At 31.9% G+C, this 17,924-nt stretch overlaps 1 protein-coding gene across 1 annotated transcript in view; it reads right to left on the reverse strand.

Annotated features, from left to right (window-relative positions):
- Ccser1 (coiled-coil serine rich protein 1) overlaps nt 1–17,924 on the reverse strand; it is a 660,775-nt gene that overhangs the window by 175,323 nt on the left and 467,528 nt on the right. Inside the window, exon 7 of the mRNA XM_071614850.1 lies at nt 2,436–2,513. Within this exon, the coding sequence (XP_071470951.1) occupies nt 2,436–2,513 (78 nt within the window). The remainder of the gene's footprint in view (nt 1–2,435; nt 2,514–17,924) is intronic.

Here is a 17,924-nt window from a genome sequence, read left to right on the forward strand (position 1 = left end):
TTGTCCTCCAATATCAGAGTGGAGGGTGATGGGTCGCTGCACATACTTTATTGTAGGAGGCTAAGGAATATCCCTCACCCATGCAACATTCATGGAGAAAAATACAACACTTTTTTTTTCTAGTTAGCATATTAGTCAAGTATCATAATCTTAGAGAGACATATAGGAATTATAACATTATATTTTTTTCCTGGTATGTTTATAAGAAAAATTACGTTTTCCATGGTTTCAATGATTTTCAACAGATTTTTGAAATTTATGATATACCAGACTGCTAAGGTACTTCTAAAGATATTTTCAATACATCTTGCCTTTACATAAAGATAAATAAATATTCCATTACTCATTTACATAGTGAAAATTTATAAATTAAAGATAAAAGAAGAAAATGCTGGAGTTTTATTTCATAATTTTGAAATTTAAATTTTACATACTTTTAAGTACTTATGACATCATTTTACAAGTAATAAAATTTTTTAAAAAAACATAAATATTCTTTTCACAAAAAAGTAATTTAAGAAAGACTACATTAGCATCGAATGTCAATATTACATATTATAAGCACTTGAAAGTTTTAATTGCTTATAAAACCACTTAAACACATTAACTTAGAAACAATATTGATCTCTTAGAACCAGTTAAAGAATCTAAGTAGAATAATTATATTTATATTAGCATTATGTCAGCAGATTCTGGAACATATCTGACCTACTTTTCTACCTTTGTAAAAAATACATTAATTTTTGAGGACTATAGTCAATATCAATATATTAAAAAGAGAAAATGGTTTCTGGTGAAGCTTTCAGAGTTCAAATAAAGTCTTGTTAAAGATTTGTTTCTTCTATAAATTTCATCCCACATGCCAAATAAAATGGAAATATCAAGTCATGCTAAACTTTGAAGCATTAGTATTATGTTCTCATTTTAATATAAAATAACAAAGGAAATATTTCTCAATAAATAATGGAATCAAATATTATTCTGCATGTAACCATTCTTTTGATACAGAAATTAGCTTTTAAAAATTATTTCTTTATTATTAAGCAAATAAAGCATTCATAAGGGGAAAACTAAACATCCTCAATGGAATTCATGACCTTTTATAATTTTCAACAATAAAGAAATACTGAGTATAAGAGATCCATAATTAGGCATAAGCAAGATAAAGTTCCTCATGGTTTGGATGTGAGATGTTCCCCAATACTTCATGTGCGAGACTATGCAAGAAGATTTAGAAGAGAAATGATTGGGTTATGATAGTCTTAACCCAATCAGTGAGTTAATTCCCTGAATGATTATCTGAGTGATAACCTAAGGTAGTTAGGGTGTAGATGGAGGAGGTGGATTGGGGGCATGCCTTTGGGTTATGAATTTTCTATCTGGGGAGCAGAATATCTCTCTTTCTGCTTCTTGATCATCCTGAAAGCCCATTCCCTCCACCATACTCTTCTGCCATGATGTTCAGCCTCACCTCCAACCCCAAGGAATGGAGCCTACTTTCTATGAACTGAAACCTTAGAAACCATGAGCCCTCAAATAAACTTTTCCTTCTCTATAATTATTCTTGTCAGGTCTTTTAGTCACAGCAGTGAAAAAGCTGACTAAAACAAACTTCAATAGCATAGAGTTTTGACATGAACAAGGAAAAATATCTCATAACAATAACACTTTTATGACAAATCATGAAAATCATGAGTCTCAAAAGTATGAAGTGCTGTTTTAAACCAAATTATACGGAAAGCAATTCAGGTGTCTACATCATTCCAATTTTATCATTTTTTTCCTCATACTCTTAAGAATTGTCTTTATATAATTCTAATTATATTCACTTTTCTTGGTACAAATATAAAATAGTTGATCTCAAGCTTTGGCTTAAAGTGAAACACCTGTTCTTAAATGGGGAAATAACATACTTCATGTTTTTAATGTACATATAGCATCTCTACTCATAGCATTTAAATATTTATTTGCATATTCGCTTAAATACTTAATAAATATTTCAGAGAATGAGTCCATATTTCAAATCTTAATGTTGACTTTTATTTTGTAATGATTGCATCATTACTTTTTGGTGACCTAGCATTGCTAACAAAAATGTAACTGCTGATAAGGCTTAAATAATTCATTCTAAACCTTTAACTTGAATTAGTATAAACAACAGACGTGAAACTCCTAAATCACATGCATCAAAGATTATGATAAAATCCCTGTATCTTAGATGTAGGGCAAACAACTGTTCCACAAAGTAGTTAACACCTTTACCTTCAGCTAGCAATAAAATAACAATGTAGAGAAAAAACAATGGTTTAAATATTTGAAATCATGTTCTTAAAGATTAAAACAGCTTACCTTGCTTCCTATGCATCAACTATCTAGTTTCAACTATTTTTTAACCTAAAAATATGAAAAAAAATCCTTTCTGGTTATTTCTTTACCTTGAAAGGCACTGGCTCTTCAGTGAGAGGACTAACAGGAAGCGAAGTGGTGCTGCTTGCTGGGCTCATGTCTGCACTCTGTGAAGAAAGAGAAACTACAATGAACAGGGGCCTTTCTGTAGTCATTCTTGCCACTCATACCTTAGAATCCAATGCTTCTTGTTATAAGAAACAGATAAATAAATAAGGACATATAAGAATCCAAATCATGATTATTTAATCATCGCTCATATAGAAATAGTTATCTGGGAAATTAATCAAACTATCGTTCTTCATGGATCTTTTTAGTGTATTTCATTAAATATAATGGCTACCAAATGCATCTCATAAATACAAAGATATTTAGCATTATCTTTGCTGAACACATAGATTTGCATTTTCTTTTAAAAATTAATCTGTATCTGTAATGACCTATTACATTGCTATTTCAATGTCTTTTAGTTGATTTTGCAACATGCATCATGCATTTTTTTTCCTTCCACAGAAATTTAAGTTAATGGACCTAGTTTTATTTTTCATCATAGAAACCATATCTGTCAATAATATACAAATGAAAACAAAAGAAATATTAAATTTAAGAAGTTCCTATATTTATAGTTTCTGGTATTCTAAAAGCTCTCTTACATTTTTCTAGATAAAAAAATAAATACAAAGCATGTAATCAATTATAAGAGAATGATAGGAATGTTGTTAACACTGTCCTAATCCTTTGAAAATATAATCGATTAAAACTTCTTAAATAAGGGCTGGGGTTGTGGCTCAATGGTAGAGCGCTTGCCTAGCTGGGTTTGATCCTCCGCACCATATAAAAATAAATAAATAAAAACAAAGGTATTTTTTAAAAAAATTCTTAAATAAAAGATTAACCTTTAAAAAGACATGGCCTTAGAAGTTCATTATTTATTTAATTTACAAAAAGCAAGAAAAAAGATACTAATAATAGGCAGCAACAGAAGATACTTCATTATATCCTTAACACATTCTCTCAGGATTTTTTCCACTTAAGTAGATAAGCAAATACGAATTTGAAAATAATATATGCTCATATTTTTCTACTTGGTTTCAAATATACATGCACACAAATACAGAAAAAAATTTCAATGAATTTTAAATAAAGAATTAATCTTGACTCAGATAAGAGAACAAGTTTGCCTAGATGGTACAATTGCTACACATTCTTAGTGTCTATTCAAACATTATTTCAATTCTTTTGATTAAAATGTACAATAAACTGAACATATTTTAGATAGCCATTAAGAGTACTTTAGATTTACTATTCCAGAAACCATGAATAAGAACTCTAAAATAGGAATGAAGATATTCAGTATAATTTTCACATAATATATTGCAACTATTTTAGAAATTGATATACGGCTACTTATTTAAAATGTTGGTAGGAGAACTCTAGTAAAATCAGAACAATACTTTTAATCTACTAAAAGTAGAAAATACATGTAGCAAATACTTGAATGAATTGCTCATTCTCTTTTATTTCTAAATTTATCTAGTGATTCCAGGATATTTAACTGATAAAAATTAGGAAATATTATCAATTATTGCCTGTCACTATCTGGTTACATGATACAAGAGAGAAGTAAAGCTTTTCTAATCAACTAAGCGATTGGAGGATTCTAATAGAAGAAATGAATGAAACTTTTTGCAGAAATAGGAAAAGATCATAAGCAAGACTCCTTGTGCTGCTTTTGTCAGTGTGAGATTTCACATGAGATTTTAAGCAAGTGACAGAAAAGATTATACACAGATGAATTATCTGATATTGACTCATAAAATTGATAGTCTGCATATCCTATTAATAAATCATCCCTTAAAAATGTATATTCAGGAGACAGTGGTAACATTCAGTTTTGGAAATTCAAAAGCCTGGATCATACTCTTGCAAATGAAAGTTTTTGAACTCCCATAAGACAATGAGCTTAAAATCAAGCTCTATAGCAAACTTTCTCAAGGGTAGAGGTCTCCTACAACTTCCTGGAAATAAATGTGTATAATTCTAAGGAATTTTGGAAAACAAGATTCCAAGCTTCATTGCCTCACACAACACTGATTATGTGAATGTCATTCTTAAAGAAAACTTTGTTCTGGCTTTTACTGTCAAATCCATTTTATAGTAAGTGTTACATTTTAGTTCTGTTGCTCTAAGGAAATCTTGAGATAAGTGTTTTGAAAAACAAATCAATCTACATGACAACATTTGATATACTGCACTAAATTATCGAGTTGAGAAAACATAAAAAAAATCAGAAGTATCTTCATTTATTATTGTTTCTCCATTTCCTTTTCAGTGTTCTATAATTTATGTGTCATTCCACTATGTTTATGCTTTTTTAGATAGAATTACAGTAAACACTTGAAGATAAGTCTTTTCTGTACTTCATATTTTAATTCATTTGCCCTTTCCTTTGAAGATAGTAATATTGATGCAAGTGTCTACCAAAATATACATTAATGGCAGTTGTGGTGACTGTGCCTATAATTCCAGTTACTTTGGTGAGAAGGGAGGATCCAAGTTCAAGACAGCCTTGGAAACTTGGAATCTGTCTCTAAATAAAATAAAAAGATCTGTTGTAGCTCAGTGGTAAAGCATCCCTGAGTTCACATATATAATATATATGATAGACATTATATATATGAAATCCTTTTGTAAGTTACTTTTTGAGTTTTCAAAATGTAGCAATATATGTTAATTCACAATTTTCTTAATAAAATAATGCTAAATTATGGCTTCATTTACTCTTTTTATATTTCAGAGACTCTGGGAATGGTTGGTTGACAACAAAGTGAAAGTGAATCCCAAGAGATTCATTAATACACTTGGGCTTTGATATCCACTGAAGACTGCATTAGACATTTTTGTATAAGAAGCCTATCCCAAATCTAAGAAGTGTCCTGGCCTGGCTGGTTCTATATCCAACAGATAAACTGCTTCTTTCTGATGCTAAAGTGAATAAATAATATGAACCTAATATTTTTCTACCCTTAAAGTATTATTCCACTCAAATTAGCAGACTTCATTTCTATCTCATTTTGTCAACAATATTTTATTTTTCTCTGAATTGAGCTTCATGTTACCTATGTTCTTTAAGTTCAATAATAAAATCTAGACAGATATTTACTTTTGAACATTTTGTACATGTTCTGATGAATATCATCTTCTTCTCAATGCATGTTGCTCTCTAGAATTCTCTTTACTTGACTAATTTTAGAGAAACTACTTGCTACTTTGTTACTGCTGTTTCAGAAGATGAGTCTTCTATGCCATGGTTTGTATAGGTGTCATCCATAGGCACATGTGTTAAAGGCTTGGTCCCCAGACTGTGGCACTACTATTGGGAAGTGATGGATAGAGGCGGGGCCTCTTGGAAGGGGATATTGAGAACTAGCCATTCTTCTTTCTATCTTTTACTCCCCAGCCATCATGTGGTAAGCAACTTCTATGACCACACACTATCAACCACTCCAAACAAATGGGTCAAATAACTATGGACTGAGACCTCCAAAACTGTGAGCCAAAATAAATCCATGTGATTCTGTAATCTGTATTTGGGGTAAAAATGGGAGTTCATAACCCACTTGAATCTAATGTATGAAATATGATATGTCAAGAGCTTTGTAATGTTTTGAACAATCAATAAAAAAAATAAAAAAAGAAAAAAAAGAAAACAGAGAGCAGGAAGAGAGAAGATAACTTGATTATAATCCCCAGGGACTGTAGGTGACAGACACCGGGATGAGGAGGAGGCCTGGGGGGCGGGGTGTACCAATGGCTGCAGAGGTAGGCAAGTCTACACTGTGGACAAGGAGGAAACTGGAATTCTCCTTCGATGAACTGTGTGCTTGATGAGGTGGGAGGCAGGTGTCTGCTAAAGATGAGTGGGGAGAAGGGAAAATAAAAAAATAAAAAAGAAAAAAAATGTGAGGTGATGGTTATGTTAATTAACTTGATTTAATCATTCTACAATGAATACATGTATTAAGACATCCCATTATGCCCCATACATATGTAATTTATATTTTTAATTAAAAATAAATGTTCAATAAACAATAAAACTTCTATAACCATTTCTGAGAAAAAAAAATAGAGGAAAATTGGTAATGAATATATAAGAGTTCTCTATACTTCCTCTGAAACTTTTTTTGTAAATCTAAAACTATTATAAGATTAAAACTTAAAAACACTTAGCAATATAACTGAGTTACTCAGGGTTATAATACATGATAGTCATTATACTCTTAGTTTCTAGGCTTTTATCGGAGTTCTTATAACTTTCATAAACACAAATTTTGACAGATCATTTTATCAGGATGCACAATATCCTCCACCAAGGAAACTTAATTATCCAAAGATCTCAGAAGTTGATGCTAAATTGTTTTGCATGCTTTTATGTTCCATGTGGAAGTGTTGAAGGAAAGCTTCAGCCATATAACATGATCTATTTGTTTGGGTCCTCTTAAGTTGCTTGGTAGAGTGAGTTTGCATTATTAATATTTACTGGAAGCTATAATTCCATATTATAGATTTATTAATTATGTTGTCTATGAAAGCATAATTAATGAATCTGTCTTATGGGATTAAAGCTTGTTTAAAAGAATTTTTTGAAGTAAAGCATGATCAATTGGACTAAAAGTCTTGGGTACATAAACAGATCTGAATATAAGTGAAATATTTTATTTTTTTAAGCCATCAGGTTAAGTTTTATAATTCTTTAGGTCTAATAATTTAAGGCTTACCCTAAAACCTAACTTAAGGGTGTATTAAAACAGTCCTAAAATTTTATAGAAATATACACACACATTGAAATGTATTGCTGCTATAACAATGTTATTCTTATGTAAAGTATGTAGGTAATTTTTATTTGTGTTATATCGATGATATACTATTCTTAATATTTTCATTTTTACACAAGAAAATACATTTATTCATACAGCTGTTCAACATGTATTGAGTATACTTAGGCTTCCATATGCTTAGATTTTAAGTTTTGCTGTGATTCACCCTGCTGGGAAGATGTGATCAGACTTGCTGTAGACCTAAGGACTTAGTAAGAAAAGGAATATAGAATATCTAATTGTGATACAGAAAAACATTTTTTATATGTAAACAGTATAATCAGTTCTAAAATGTGCTTTTTATCAGTCTTATACACCAGGGGCCAGGAGTCAATATACCTGGATTCCTCCCATCTAAGTGTCAACCACTGACCATCAGGCAAAACTCTATGAGGAACTATGAGAGCCATGGGAAGCTGATTCTAATCATTTCATCCCTTAAGTGGTAGGTGTCCGATGCCTACCTGTTTGGTAGCAGCAAACCACAGTGAGAACATCAGAAAATTGAGTTAAGTCCTAAAATCAGGAGCAATTCTTTGTGTCTAGGCCTATTTCCACAATGCTTTCCCTTCCAGTCACATCTTCTACTGGCTCCACTTTTTCCAAATGAAAATCAGGCATTTTCTTTATAACATCCTCTTATAGTTGTTATCTGCTATTTTTTTTCCTATCTATCACATAATTTATTTTAGCAACAGTTTTGTTTTCATGGGGGTGTAATTTTCCCCAAACTCTCAGTTCATGTGTTTTGAGAAATAACTAGGCACTTATAATAAATAGCTAGCCAATGTTTCCCTACTAGACATACACACAAAAGGCACAAGAGACAAATAATTTAAAATTATTTAAATGAAGCTCAAATCTGAGAATTCTGTCGGAATTTTTAGAAAGGAAAGCTTCCATTCAATTAATGATGCTGAGGTCATAAAAATGTGTTTCTCTCTGAATTTCAGAGGCCACCAAGTGGATGGAACATCCCTAGGAATAAATCCAACAAAGGGCCAGTAAATCCAGGAAATGGAGAAATAGAATAAAAGTCTAAGGACATATAAGACATAGTGATGGTCCAGTTCTATTTTGCTCAATAAAACAGTGTGGCTAAGATTTGAGCATCTTTTCCAATCCAGTAATAAGCACTATAGCTGGAAAGTTGCTAGTTACAGAATGAACAGTTTCATATTGGCTGACATAGTGGAGCAGAGAAAGCCATGATACTACTCTATTCTAGAATAGGAAGGTAACAATATTTATGTGATAGAAAGATGATTTAAAAAATTATTTTCTAAATTTTTGGGGACTCATTTTCTAATTAGTTGGTCATGAGATTGAGTGGAAAAAAATGCCTGTATATAAAGCATATTTATTTTTTTAAAACATTTTTAGTTGTAGATGGACACATTACCTTTATTTTATTTATTATTATGTGGGGGTGAGGATTGAACCCAGTGCCTCACACATCTTAGGCAAGTGCTCTACCCCAGCTCCTTTGCTATTTTTTTTATTTAATACATTTTTAAACTTAGTTTTGACTTGTTAACATGTTCACATAGTAAAAAATTCAAAAGATACATCTTTTTGCAAAACAAAAGTCTGTTTTTCATGAGTAGTTCCTAGCAATGCTGAGCCAACAAATTTTACTTTTTAACCTTCCACAGAAATTACATGCATAAAATAGAAACACACACACACACACACACACACAATTGTTTTTTTCTCATTCACATATATGAAAATATATATATATAAGGAATATATATATATTCTAGGAATATATATATTTTTTAGGAATATATATATATTAGGAATATATATGTATTTTAGGAAAATATATTTATATTTTTTAGGAATATATATATTTTAGGAACCCACATACGATTGCATAACTATACAAATGATCCTTAAGCTTGCCTTTTTGAAATTTTTTATTTTTTAGGATTATGTATGTATGTGTGTGTGTGTGTGTGTGTGTGTATATATATATATATATATATGTATATATATATATACATATATATATATACGTATATATATATATGTATATATATATATATATATGTATATATATATATATATGCATATATATATATATGTATATATATATATGTATATATATATATATATATATATATATATATATATATATATATATTTAGGATAGCATGCTATACAAAGTGTCCTTAAGCTTACCTTTTTGAAATTTTTATTTACTTCTCTATATTGAGTTTCTTGATTTTATTTTAGGGTTATCTCATAATGTATTTAACTGGCATTACATTCCCACTTCTGTATTATAAACAGAGTTAAAATTAATAAAACTTAATAATATTAGGGGCTGGGGCTGGGGCTCAGTGGTAGATCACTTGCCTAGCATGTGTGAGGCACTGGGTTTAATTTTCAGTACTGCATATAAATAAATGAATAAAATAAAGGTAAATCAACATCTAAGAAATATTTTTTAAAATAAGTAATATTAAACTATGCATATATTTATCTATAACATAACTTTTGTATATGGAATCATTGGTCTAAAAGATACATTCAGTTGTAATTTTCAGGGATATTAAAAATTGTCCTGCATAGAGATTCTATCAATTTACACAGTGACGTGAGACTTAGGAGTAAATATTCTTCCACTGTCTCATCATGTATTCTCCACCTGAAAAAAACATTTAGTACAGGAGGTAGGGATGTGGCTCAGTGGTAGAGCACTTGTCTAGCATGTGTGAGGCACTGGGTTCGATCCTGAGCACCACATAAAAATGAATAAAATAAAATAAAGGCAATGTGTTCATCTGCAATTAAAAATATTTTTAAAAAGCATTTAGTACAGACATGCAAGATGGTAGTTTTATTTGATGATAATCTTCCTAAAACCACAGAGAAAAACATAAATAATTTTTAAAATTAACTTTCTGTTTATCAATAATACGAGAGGGGAGAGATACACTATCCTACAAGAGGACTTGAGTCAGTTTTGTTCTTATCTCTACTCTGATCATGTGGTACAGTTACAGTGAATCATCTCTTTATTGTTCTGTGACTAAATCAAAGCTGTGACTAACCCCCAGAATATATCAAATTAATGGGCCATAGCAAAGAAGTAAAGGTGGCTTGTTCCTTCAGAATGGATTCCAGAGGAAAATCATGAATTTGCTCTTAGTTTGGAATGTTCAGAAATTAAATTATATTAAGGGATGAGAAGGTTTTGTTGGATGATTCAAAGTAAATGAGTAAGAAACTTTACCAGGTATTGGTGAATACATTAACCAATGACAAAAACTAAACTTGGCCTAAGAACTCAGGCTTATAACTTATTTGAATTTGTGCTTTTCAGTAACTAGAACTACTGGGAAAGCATTCCTGAGTTGAAGACTCATTTTTTTAGTATAAAGTTAGTTAGACAAAAGCAACTATATACACACACATGATGCTTATTATCAAGCCATGGTAGTAAACATACAAGCAATATCAATCACCAAGATCCAGAAAATTTTCTCTTTATAACAGTGCTAGAGGTCAACCACAATGACAAAATTCACATTCTATTATTCACTAAAAAAATATAAAATCAACTACCTAAAGTACAGTTACTTCATGCCAAACTACAAGATAATGGAGAACAGAAAAAGCTAATCTTATTAACTATGTAATTTTCAAACCAGCTTCTTTTTTGGGTGGTGGTATTAGTTATCTCACAATTACTAAGCTTCTTAATTTTATCTTGCTTCTTGTTTGCTTCAGTTTTAGGAAACTGCAGTTTTTAACCATATACCAAATTCTGAGAATTCATAATATTTGAACCTTATATTCTTGTACAAACACTTGGAGAATCAGTCCGTGTTTTAATTCATTTCTTTTCCCAGGGTGAAAAGTTCTGTCTCTGACCTCCCATTTCTGATTGGAGCCACACTAATTGCTGCCAGAACTCTTTATGCCTTGGTCTATGACTTACATCTCCATTATCCATCTATTTATCTTATTGGATATTCTTGGTATCTTCAGCTGCTTTCAACAAGTCCCAATTAGATTCTAATTTTATTAACAACATTTAACAGACAGTACTGAGAACCTCCACCAAACCAGATACTGTGATGTGTGCTCAATAAAAACAGTCCCTGCCTTCAATTATCTTAAATTCATTGTGGGGACAAGCCAAGTACAAAACGTACAAACTAGAAAAAGGAATAAATAGATAGATTTGATTGATAGATGGATTGAGGGGTAAATAAAGAAAAAGGGAAAAAAATCCACTGTCCAAAGACAGTCACTTATACAATATCTGTACTTTTTTCACCATTTTCTGTTTATAATTATTTATATCCTAAATTTTGCTTCTAACTACATTCTTAGTATTTTTCCTATATTCAAATGTTTTATTTTAGCTTATTTTATGATGAACTTGCAATTTCTATAAATGTAACTTTATTCATCTTCCTAGAGTCCTTACTTTAGATACTTTTGCATTTTAATTTTTTCATACACCAAATTTTGTGATAACATGTATGTAAGTACTCTATCAATGATCTACATTTCCAGGCTTTTGCAATAAAATTCTTAAAACATATCCTTGATTATTCCATTTAATACATTTATAGAGTTATAAACTCAGCTAAGGGCTATGTACATAATTGAATAACTTCACATATATTATCAATTTCACTCCAAGGCAAATATACTACTATTTGAGAAGGGATGTAGTTCCAAATGTATTGAACTTTGGGGGCAAAGAGATATATATCTGCTTTTTAATATGCTCTGATGTACCAGCTGGTTAACTTTTAGGGGGAAAAAACCCCAGAACCTTACCCTGCATTGAAAAAACTTAATGGATTAAATTGTTAAATATAAAACCTATGAGAAACAAATACCTAAAGAAAATAAAAGTAAATATTACCTATCAGTTTTGTCAGTTGTCATACAATGGGTAGGGCCTTTCTAAACATAAACCTAAATAAATCACAAATTCAAAGATATGTTTTGCATATTAAAGAGAACATAAAATTACCAAGGAAAATATCTGGAAAAGTTGAGGACACTGATTTTTTCACTCTTGCTCTCCTTCCATGCAGAAGGAGCTCTAGTATATATTTGGGATGGATGAACTCAGTATGCATGGCTCAGCCTATTCCTTTTTCTTTTATTGCAGGATCACATGCAGAGAACATGTGTTCTCAATAGCTATGTAGCTGGCTTTTCACTGCTAAGGACTGTGTAAGAGCTTTAAGTCTCAGATCACTAGGGGGTTTAACCTGGAAGGCTGTCTGCTGCTCCTGAGGGCTTTTCCCTCAGGCAAGGAGCTATTTTTATGTGGCCTTAAGAGATTTAAGAGATGACCTGTGCGATAAATGGGACTCAGCAAAGTCTATGGGCCCTAACAACTTCAGAAAAGACAAAGGCTATGGTAGCCTCAGTGAAAACAGAGATAGCTAGGCCTCTGGAGATGCAAACCACAGCTGATTGACCTTGAATGATATAGACAGGTTTTAAAGGAAGGAAAGTGTCTTTCCATTCTTGGGTTTTTCAAGTTAGTAGATAGGATAATACTTCTACTTTTAAATTGAAATACAGCTTAGTTCTTAGTTCTGGAATGACAAAAGAGTAATTAAGTGAGAGTGAGCTTCTAGCATTAAATTCTGAAAGCCAGACCTCATTAGTAATCCCTGACTCCCTGTATTTACCTGTTTGTGAGACCCTCCTCTTTAGGGCAGGGTGGATTTAATAACTTACTTGTAACAAATACAGCAAATGATGGTGAAGAAAGACACTACAAAAGAGCAGGAGTGGAAGCTGAAAGGTCACTTAGAAATAAATGTAATATGTTGACAGATGATTGTCATTTGGACAAGGTATTTAGTAGAAGCTGATGTTTTAGTAAGCTTTTTCACTGCTGTCACCAAAAGACCTGACCAAAAAAAAATTAGAAGAGAAAAACTTTATTTGGGGGCTCATAGGTTTCAGAGGTCTCAGTCCATAGAAAGCCAGTTCCATTCCGTAGGGCTCTCGGTGAAGCAGAACATCATGGTGGAATAATGTGGCAGAAGAAAAGTAGGTGAAGACATGGCCACCAAGGAGTAGAGAGAGACTAAGCTCATCTCAAAAATATATACCCCAAATGCATGTCCCCAATGACACACCTCCTCCAGCAACACCCTACCTGCCTATAGTCACCACTGAGTTAATTCCTATCAGAGGATGTTATGGTTTAGATATGCGGTGTCCTCCAAAAGCTCATGTGTGCAACAATGCAAGAAAGTTTAGAGGTGAAATGATTAGGGTATGAGAATCTTAATCCAATCAGTGGTTTAATTCAATAATAGGAATTAACAGAATGGTAACTGAAAGCAGGTAGGGTGTGGGCAGAGGAGGTGGGTCTTTGGGTGCATGCTTTTGGGTACATGTTTTGTCTTGATGAGAAGATCTCTTTCTCTGCTTCTTGGTGCAAAGTCCTGAGCCACTTCCCTTCACCTTACTCTTCCACTATGACATTCTGCCTCATCTCGAATCCTGAGAAATGGAGCCAGGTATCTATGGACTAAGACCTCTGAAACCATGAGCCCCCAAGTAAACTTTTCCTCCTCTGTGTTGTTTAGGCATTCATTGATGAAATATGTAAAGACCTAGAGGAATGTTTTATGATAATGGGCAGCTGAATTCATACTTCTGTATGCAAAGATCAGTCTTTTTTCAACCAGAAAACTTCTTTAGAGGAGTTAATGGCCTTCAATCAGTTAGATCTAAGATGGTAGAGGGGAAGTTTTCCTGCTAACACTTGCCAAATTCATGTTCAGTTACACCACTGGTAGATGGAATTTGGCCATGGGAGAAACTTATGTCATAGTAACTGACAAATACTACAAATTTCTTTCTAGAGAGAAATAATCATAAAACACATGGAAAAGGTCAATTTCTAAATAGCGCTTGTTTTATGAACCCTATCTTCACTAAGCACTCAACTCTATATTGGTCTACAGTTTTGATTTAAAATAATCATAATCCTTGTTTGCACTGCTACATCTTCAGAAATTTCCTAACTCGGACTTTTCCCCCTTCAACCATTCTAGCATCCCGACGTCAGATCATTTTTTCTGAGACATGGTTCTTTATGTCCAGCCTTTGATGAAGGATTTCAGGGTTACAAGTACAGCAGTGAATGAATTCTATACTTCTTAGACTGTCATTTAGACCTGCCAAAGAACAACCTTTTCTTTTCATTCTTATCATCCTTATTTACTTGAGTCCAACTGTCAAGACAATTATCAGCTGTTTTCTAACAATAGTTTTAACAACTATTATCATCACCACATTTAACTTTCTTTTAGCCTTAATTCTCTTTCCACCTGAGCATTTGGAAATGGCCTTCTCTAGTAAACCTGGTATCAAATATCATTAATCCTTTACAACTAGGGTCAAATGCTCACTTCTCCATAAAAACTTCCCTAATGTCTTCAACAGTAAGCATTACTGCATTTCTCTGAACTCCTACATTGCCTTCACCTCTTTGGTGCTTCTAACATGTTTTATCTAATTTTATTATGCTTTGTGAGTGTGTACACAGCCAATTTCCTTGATAAATTTCAAGCTCCCTATGAATAGTGCATATATATTACACATAGTACACATGCATTCCTTAGAGTATAGGATAAAAAGGCTTTCATACAGTAGATATAGAAAATGCCCATAAACTAATTGTTCCCTTTTAATATTTTGTTTAAGGAGTACCTCACATTATCCTATTGCTACCAGATTTGAGAAGCATTATATTAATTAGCAAGTGAATTAATGAATGTTGAACTTGGTCATATCTTTTGAAAAAGATATATAAAGATTTTTTGCAATAGCAATAAATGGACTAGAATGAGTAAGGGGAAAATGTAGTGTCTAAATAAAAGAGTGGGGATGTATTGACATTTCTTTAGTCAGTTCTTTAAAAAATCGAATAAAGATCTAAACAATATATTTTATTTTGGTCTGTTGGACTACTTATTTTACTTCCATGTTTCAAATCTAAACTAAACTTTATTATGTATTTTGAAATATTTTTCCTATCTTATAAAGAAATTAGAGGAAAATTCAAAGGTTTATAATTCTGTAGTCCTTATCTACTTCCTCTCTGGACACTTTCATCGTGAACTTTACAATATGGTAGAGAGTATTGAAATTCTTGATGCAGACCAGTTAGTCATTTGGCATGCTCTGTTAAAATGTTCCTTTTGGGGTCCTGCTGAAAAGATTGCAACTCAGTAGGTCTATAACACGGTCTAGGACTCTGTATTTACAACATGTATCCAATGACTTCTTTCTCCAAGAGTCTGTAGACTCACTTTGAGAAATGGGACTGAGGTTCTCTGAAGCAGGAACATGCTATAAACCCCAGGATGCATTCATTGGTTCATAGCTCTTTGCTCACACTAAATCTCTTAGCCCAGAAAGCTCATTAACTGTATCCACCACTTCCCACAGAGTTACCTCATTTTCCTTCCCTTCACTGTGCAGTCAACCCTTAACTAGTATGCTGTCACTCATTTTTGTCTAGCTGTAATGGCCATTGTGTCAGTGCTACAATTGAACCCAGTGTATCACTATTTAAGTTTTAATCTACTACATGAAAACAAAAATTGTACATTTATGAGGTACCATTTGATGTATACTCTGTGCAATTCGTAATGGAGGATAACCATATGTATGTCTTCAAGCATTTTTTAAAGGTGAAAACATTAAAATCTATTCTTCTAGCTTTTTAAATTATGGAGTGCAATATTGTTATTCATAATCATCTGATGGAGTAGAACAACAGAACAGCTCACTTTTATCTAACTATAACTATACCCTAGTATCTATTTATCAACCTTTCCGGACCCCACCCTCCCCATTCTTTCCCCAGCCTATGGTAACCATCATTCTACTTGCAACTTATTTTAAACTCGACATATGAGAGAGACTACGCAGTGCTTGTCTTTCTGTTCCTGACATACTTCACTTAACATAATGATATCCTGTTCCACCCAAGTTGTTATGAATGACAGGATTTCATTCTTTTTTTTTTACAAACAAATAGTTTTCCATTGTGAATATGTACCACATTTTCTTTATGTCTCTCTTCTCAAGTGATTCTTGAACTGTTTAGTTTATGTCTCAGCTCTTCTATTTACTCATTGTGTCACTTTAGGGCAGTTGCATATCCTCTTTGGACAACTGATTTCCTTCTGAAAAACGGCAACATTAATAGAACCCATTTTGTTAGGCTGTTGTGAGAAAAAAATGAGGAAAAACTAGTAAAAATGGAGTTGGTATACCCGATGGGCCGAGTAAGTGCTACGTTTTAGTGATTATCATGCTTTATTAAAATTATTTTTATATGTCTGTCAGCTAAGAATGTAAGTCAACTTCACAACAGCTTACTGTGCTTTTCATGTTTACATCATAGAAACTACCATTATTATTCACTTAGGATTTATTATGCAACTGAATTTAGATAATCAGGTTCAAACAAAGCCAAGTGTTTACTTTGGAAAGCCCTTATTTTGGTGAGTTCTGCTTATCAGAACTTATGTAACTTTCTTTTCATAGCTTTATCAAAAAATAGCAGTTTATCATTAATTTTAACTATAATAAAATATCAGCATATTAGAATATCCATCTTGTCATTAAAACTACAATGAGGCATTTTTTAATAATTTTTGAATATAGAACAGCTTGGCAAGAACTAATCAGTTACTGTGAATGTAAATAAATTTAGCTACAGAACACAGGTGCATATATCTATGGACATTATTCACCTAGACTAGGGACATAATTTATTTTCAATTAAAATGAAATGAAAATATAAAATCAGCATGATTCTAAGCCAACCTTAATGTTTACTGCCTATAAATTAAAGCTTGTTGCTTTATAATTACTGATATTTATAAAAATATAACAATGAATTTTATAACAATATAACAAATGAGTTTTTAATAAGGATATGTATTTAATTCAAGAAAACACAGAATTTTATTTATTAAAATTATTATTTAAAATTAATCATTAAAGTAATTTAAATAGTATTGAGGCATTCACTTATTCCCCTAGGATTCTAGATCTTTTGTCATATCTATTTCTGAATAATCAATCTTAATATGACTATGCACATAATAGAGTGGTTGCACTCACAAAGTATGATGGAAATCTTATGCTACAATGTAAAGATTCAAAAATAGAAATATCACTAGTTAGAGCATCAATGTGTAAGTATTTAGTTCAATAATATGAATAAATGAAATAAAATAAAATGTCCCAATGAAAAAAGATAACTTGTTTTCCCTTCTGACATTCAAAACTGCTCAGATTCACTTAAAAGAGCTAATGAAAGTCATGAGACCACAGATAATTCTCATATCACCATAAGCTCACAATCAGGACTGTTACATGTTCCTCCTCTGTAAACAAGGTTTGTCCCATTCTTTTTTTTTTTTTAATTTTTTATTGTTGGCTGTTCAAAACATTACATAGTTCTTGATATATCATATTTCACAATTTGATTCAAGTGGGTTATGAGCTCCCATTTTTACCCCATATACAGATTGCAGAATCACATCAGTTACACAACCATTGATTTACATATTGCCATACTAGTGTCTGTTGTATTCTGCTGCCTTTCCTATC

This window comes from Marmota flaviventris, chromosome 7 (assembly GCF_047511675.1).
Source record: "Marmota flaviventris isolate mMarFla1 chromosome 7, mMarFla1.hap1, whole genome shotgun sequence".
NCBI lineage: Eukaryota > Metazoa > Chordata > Mammalia > Rodentia > Sciuridae > Marmota > Marmota flaviventris.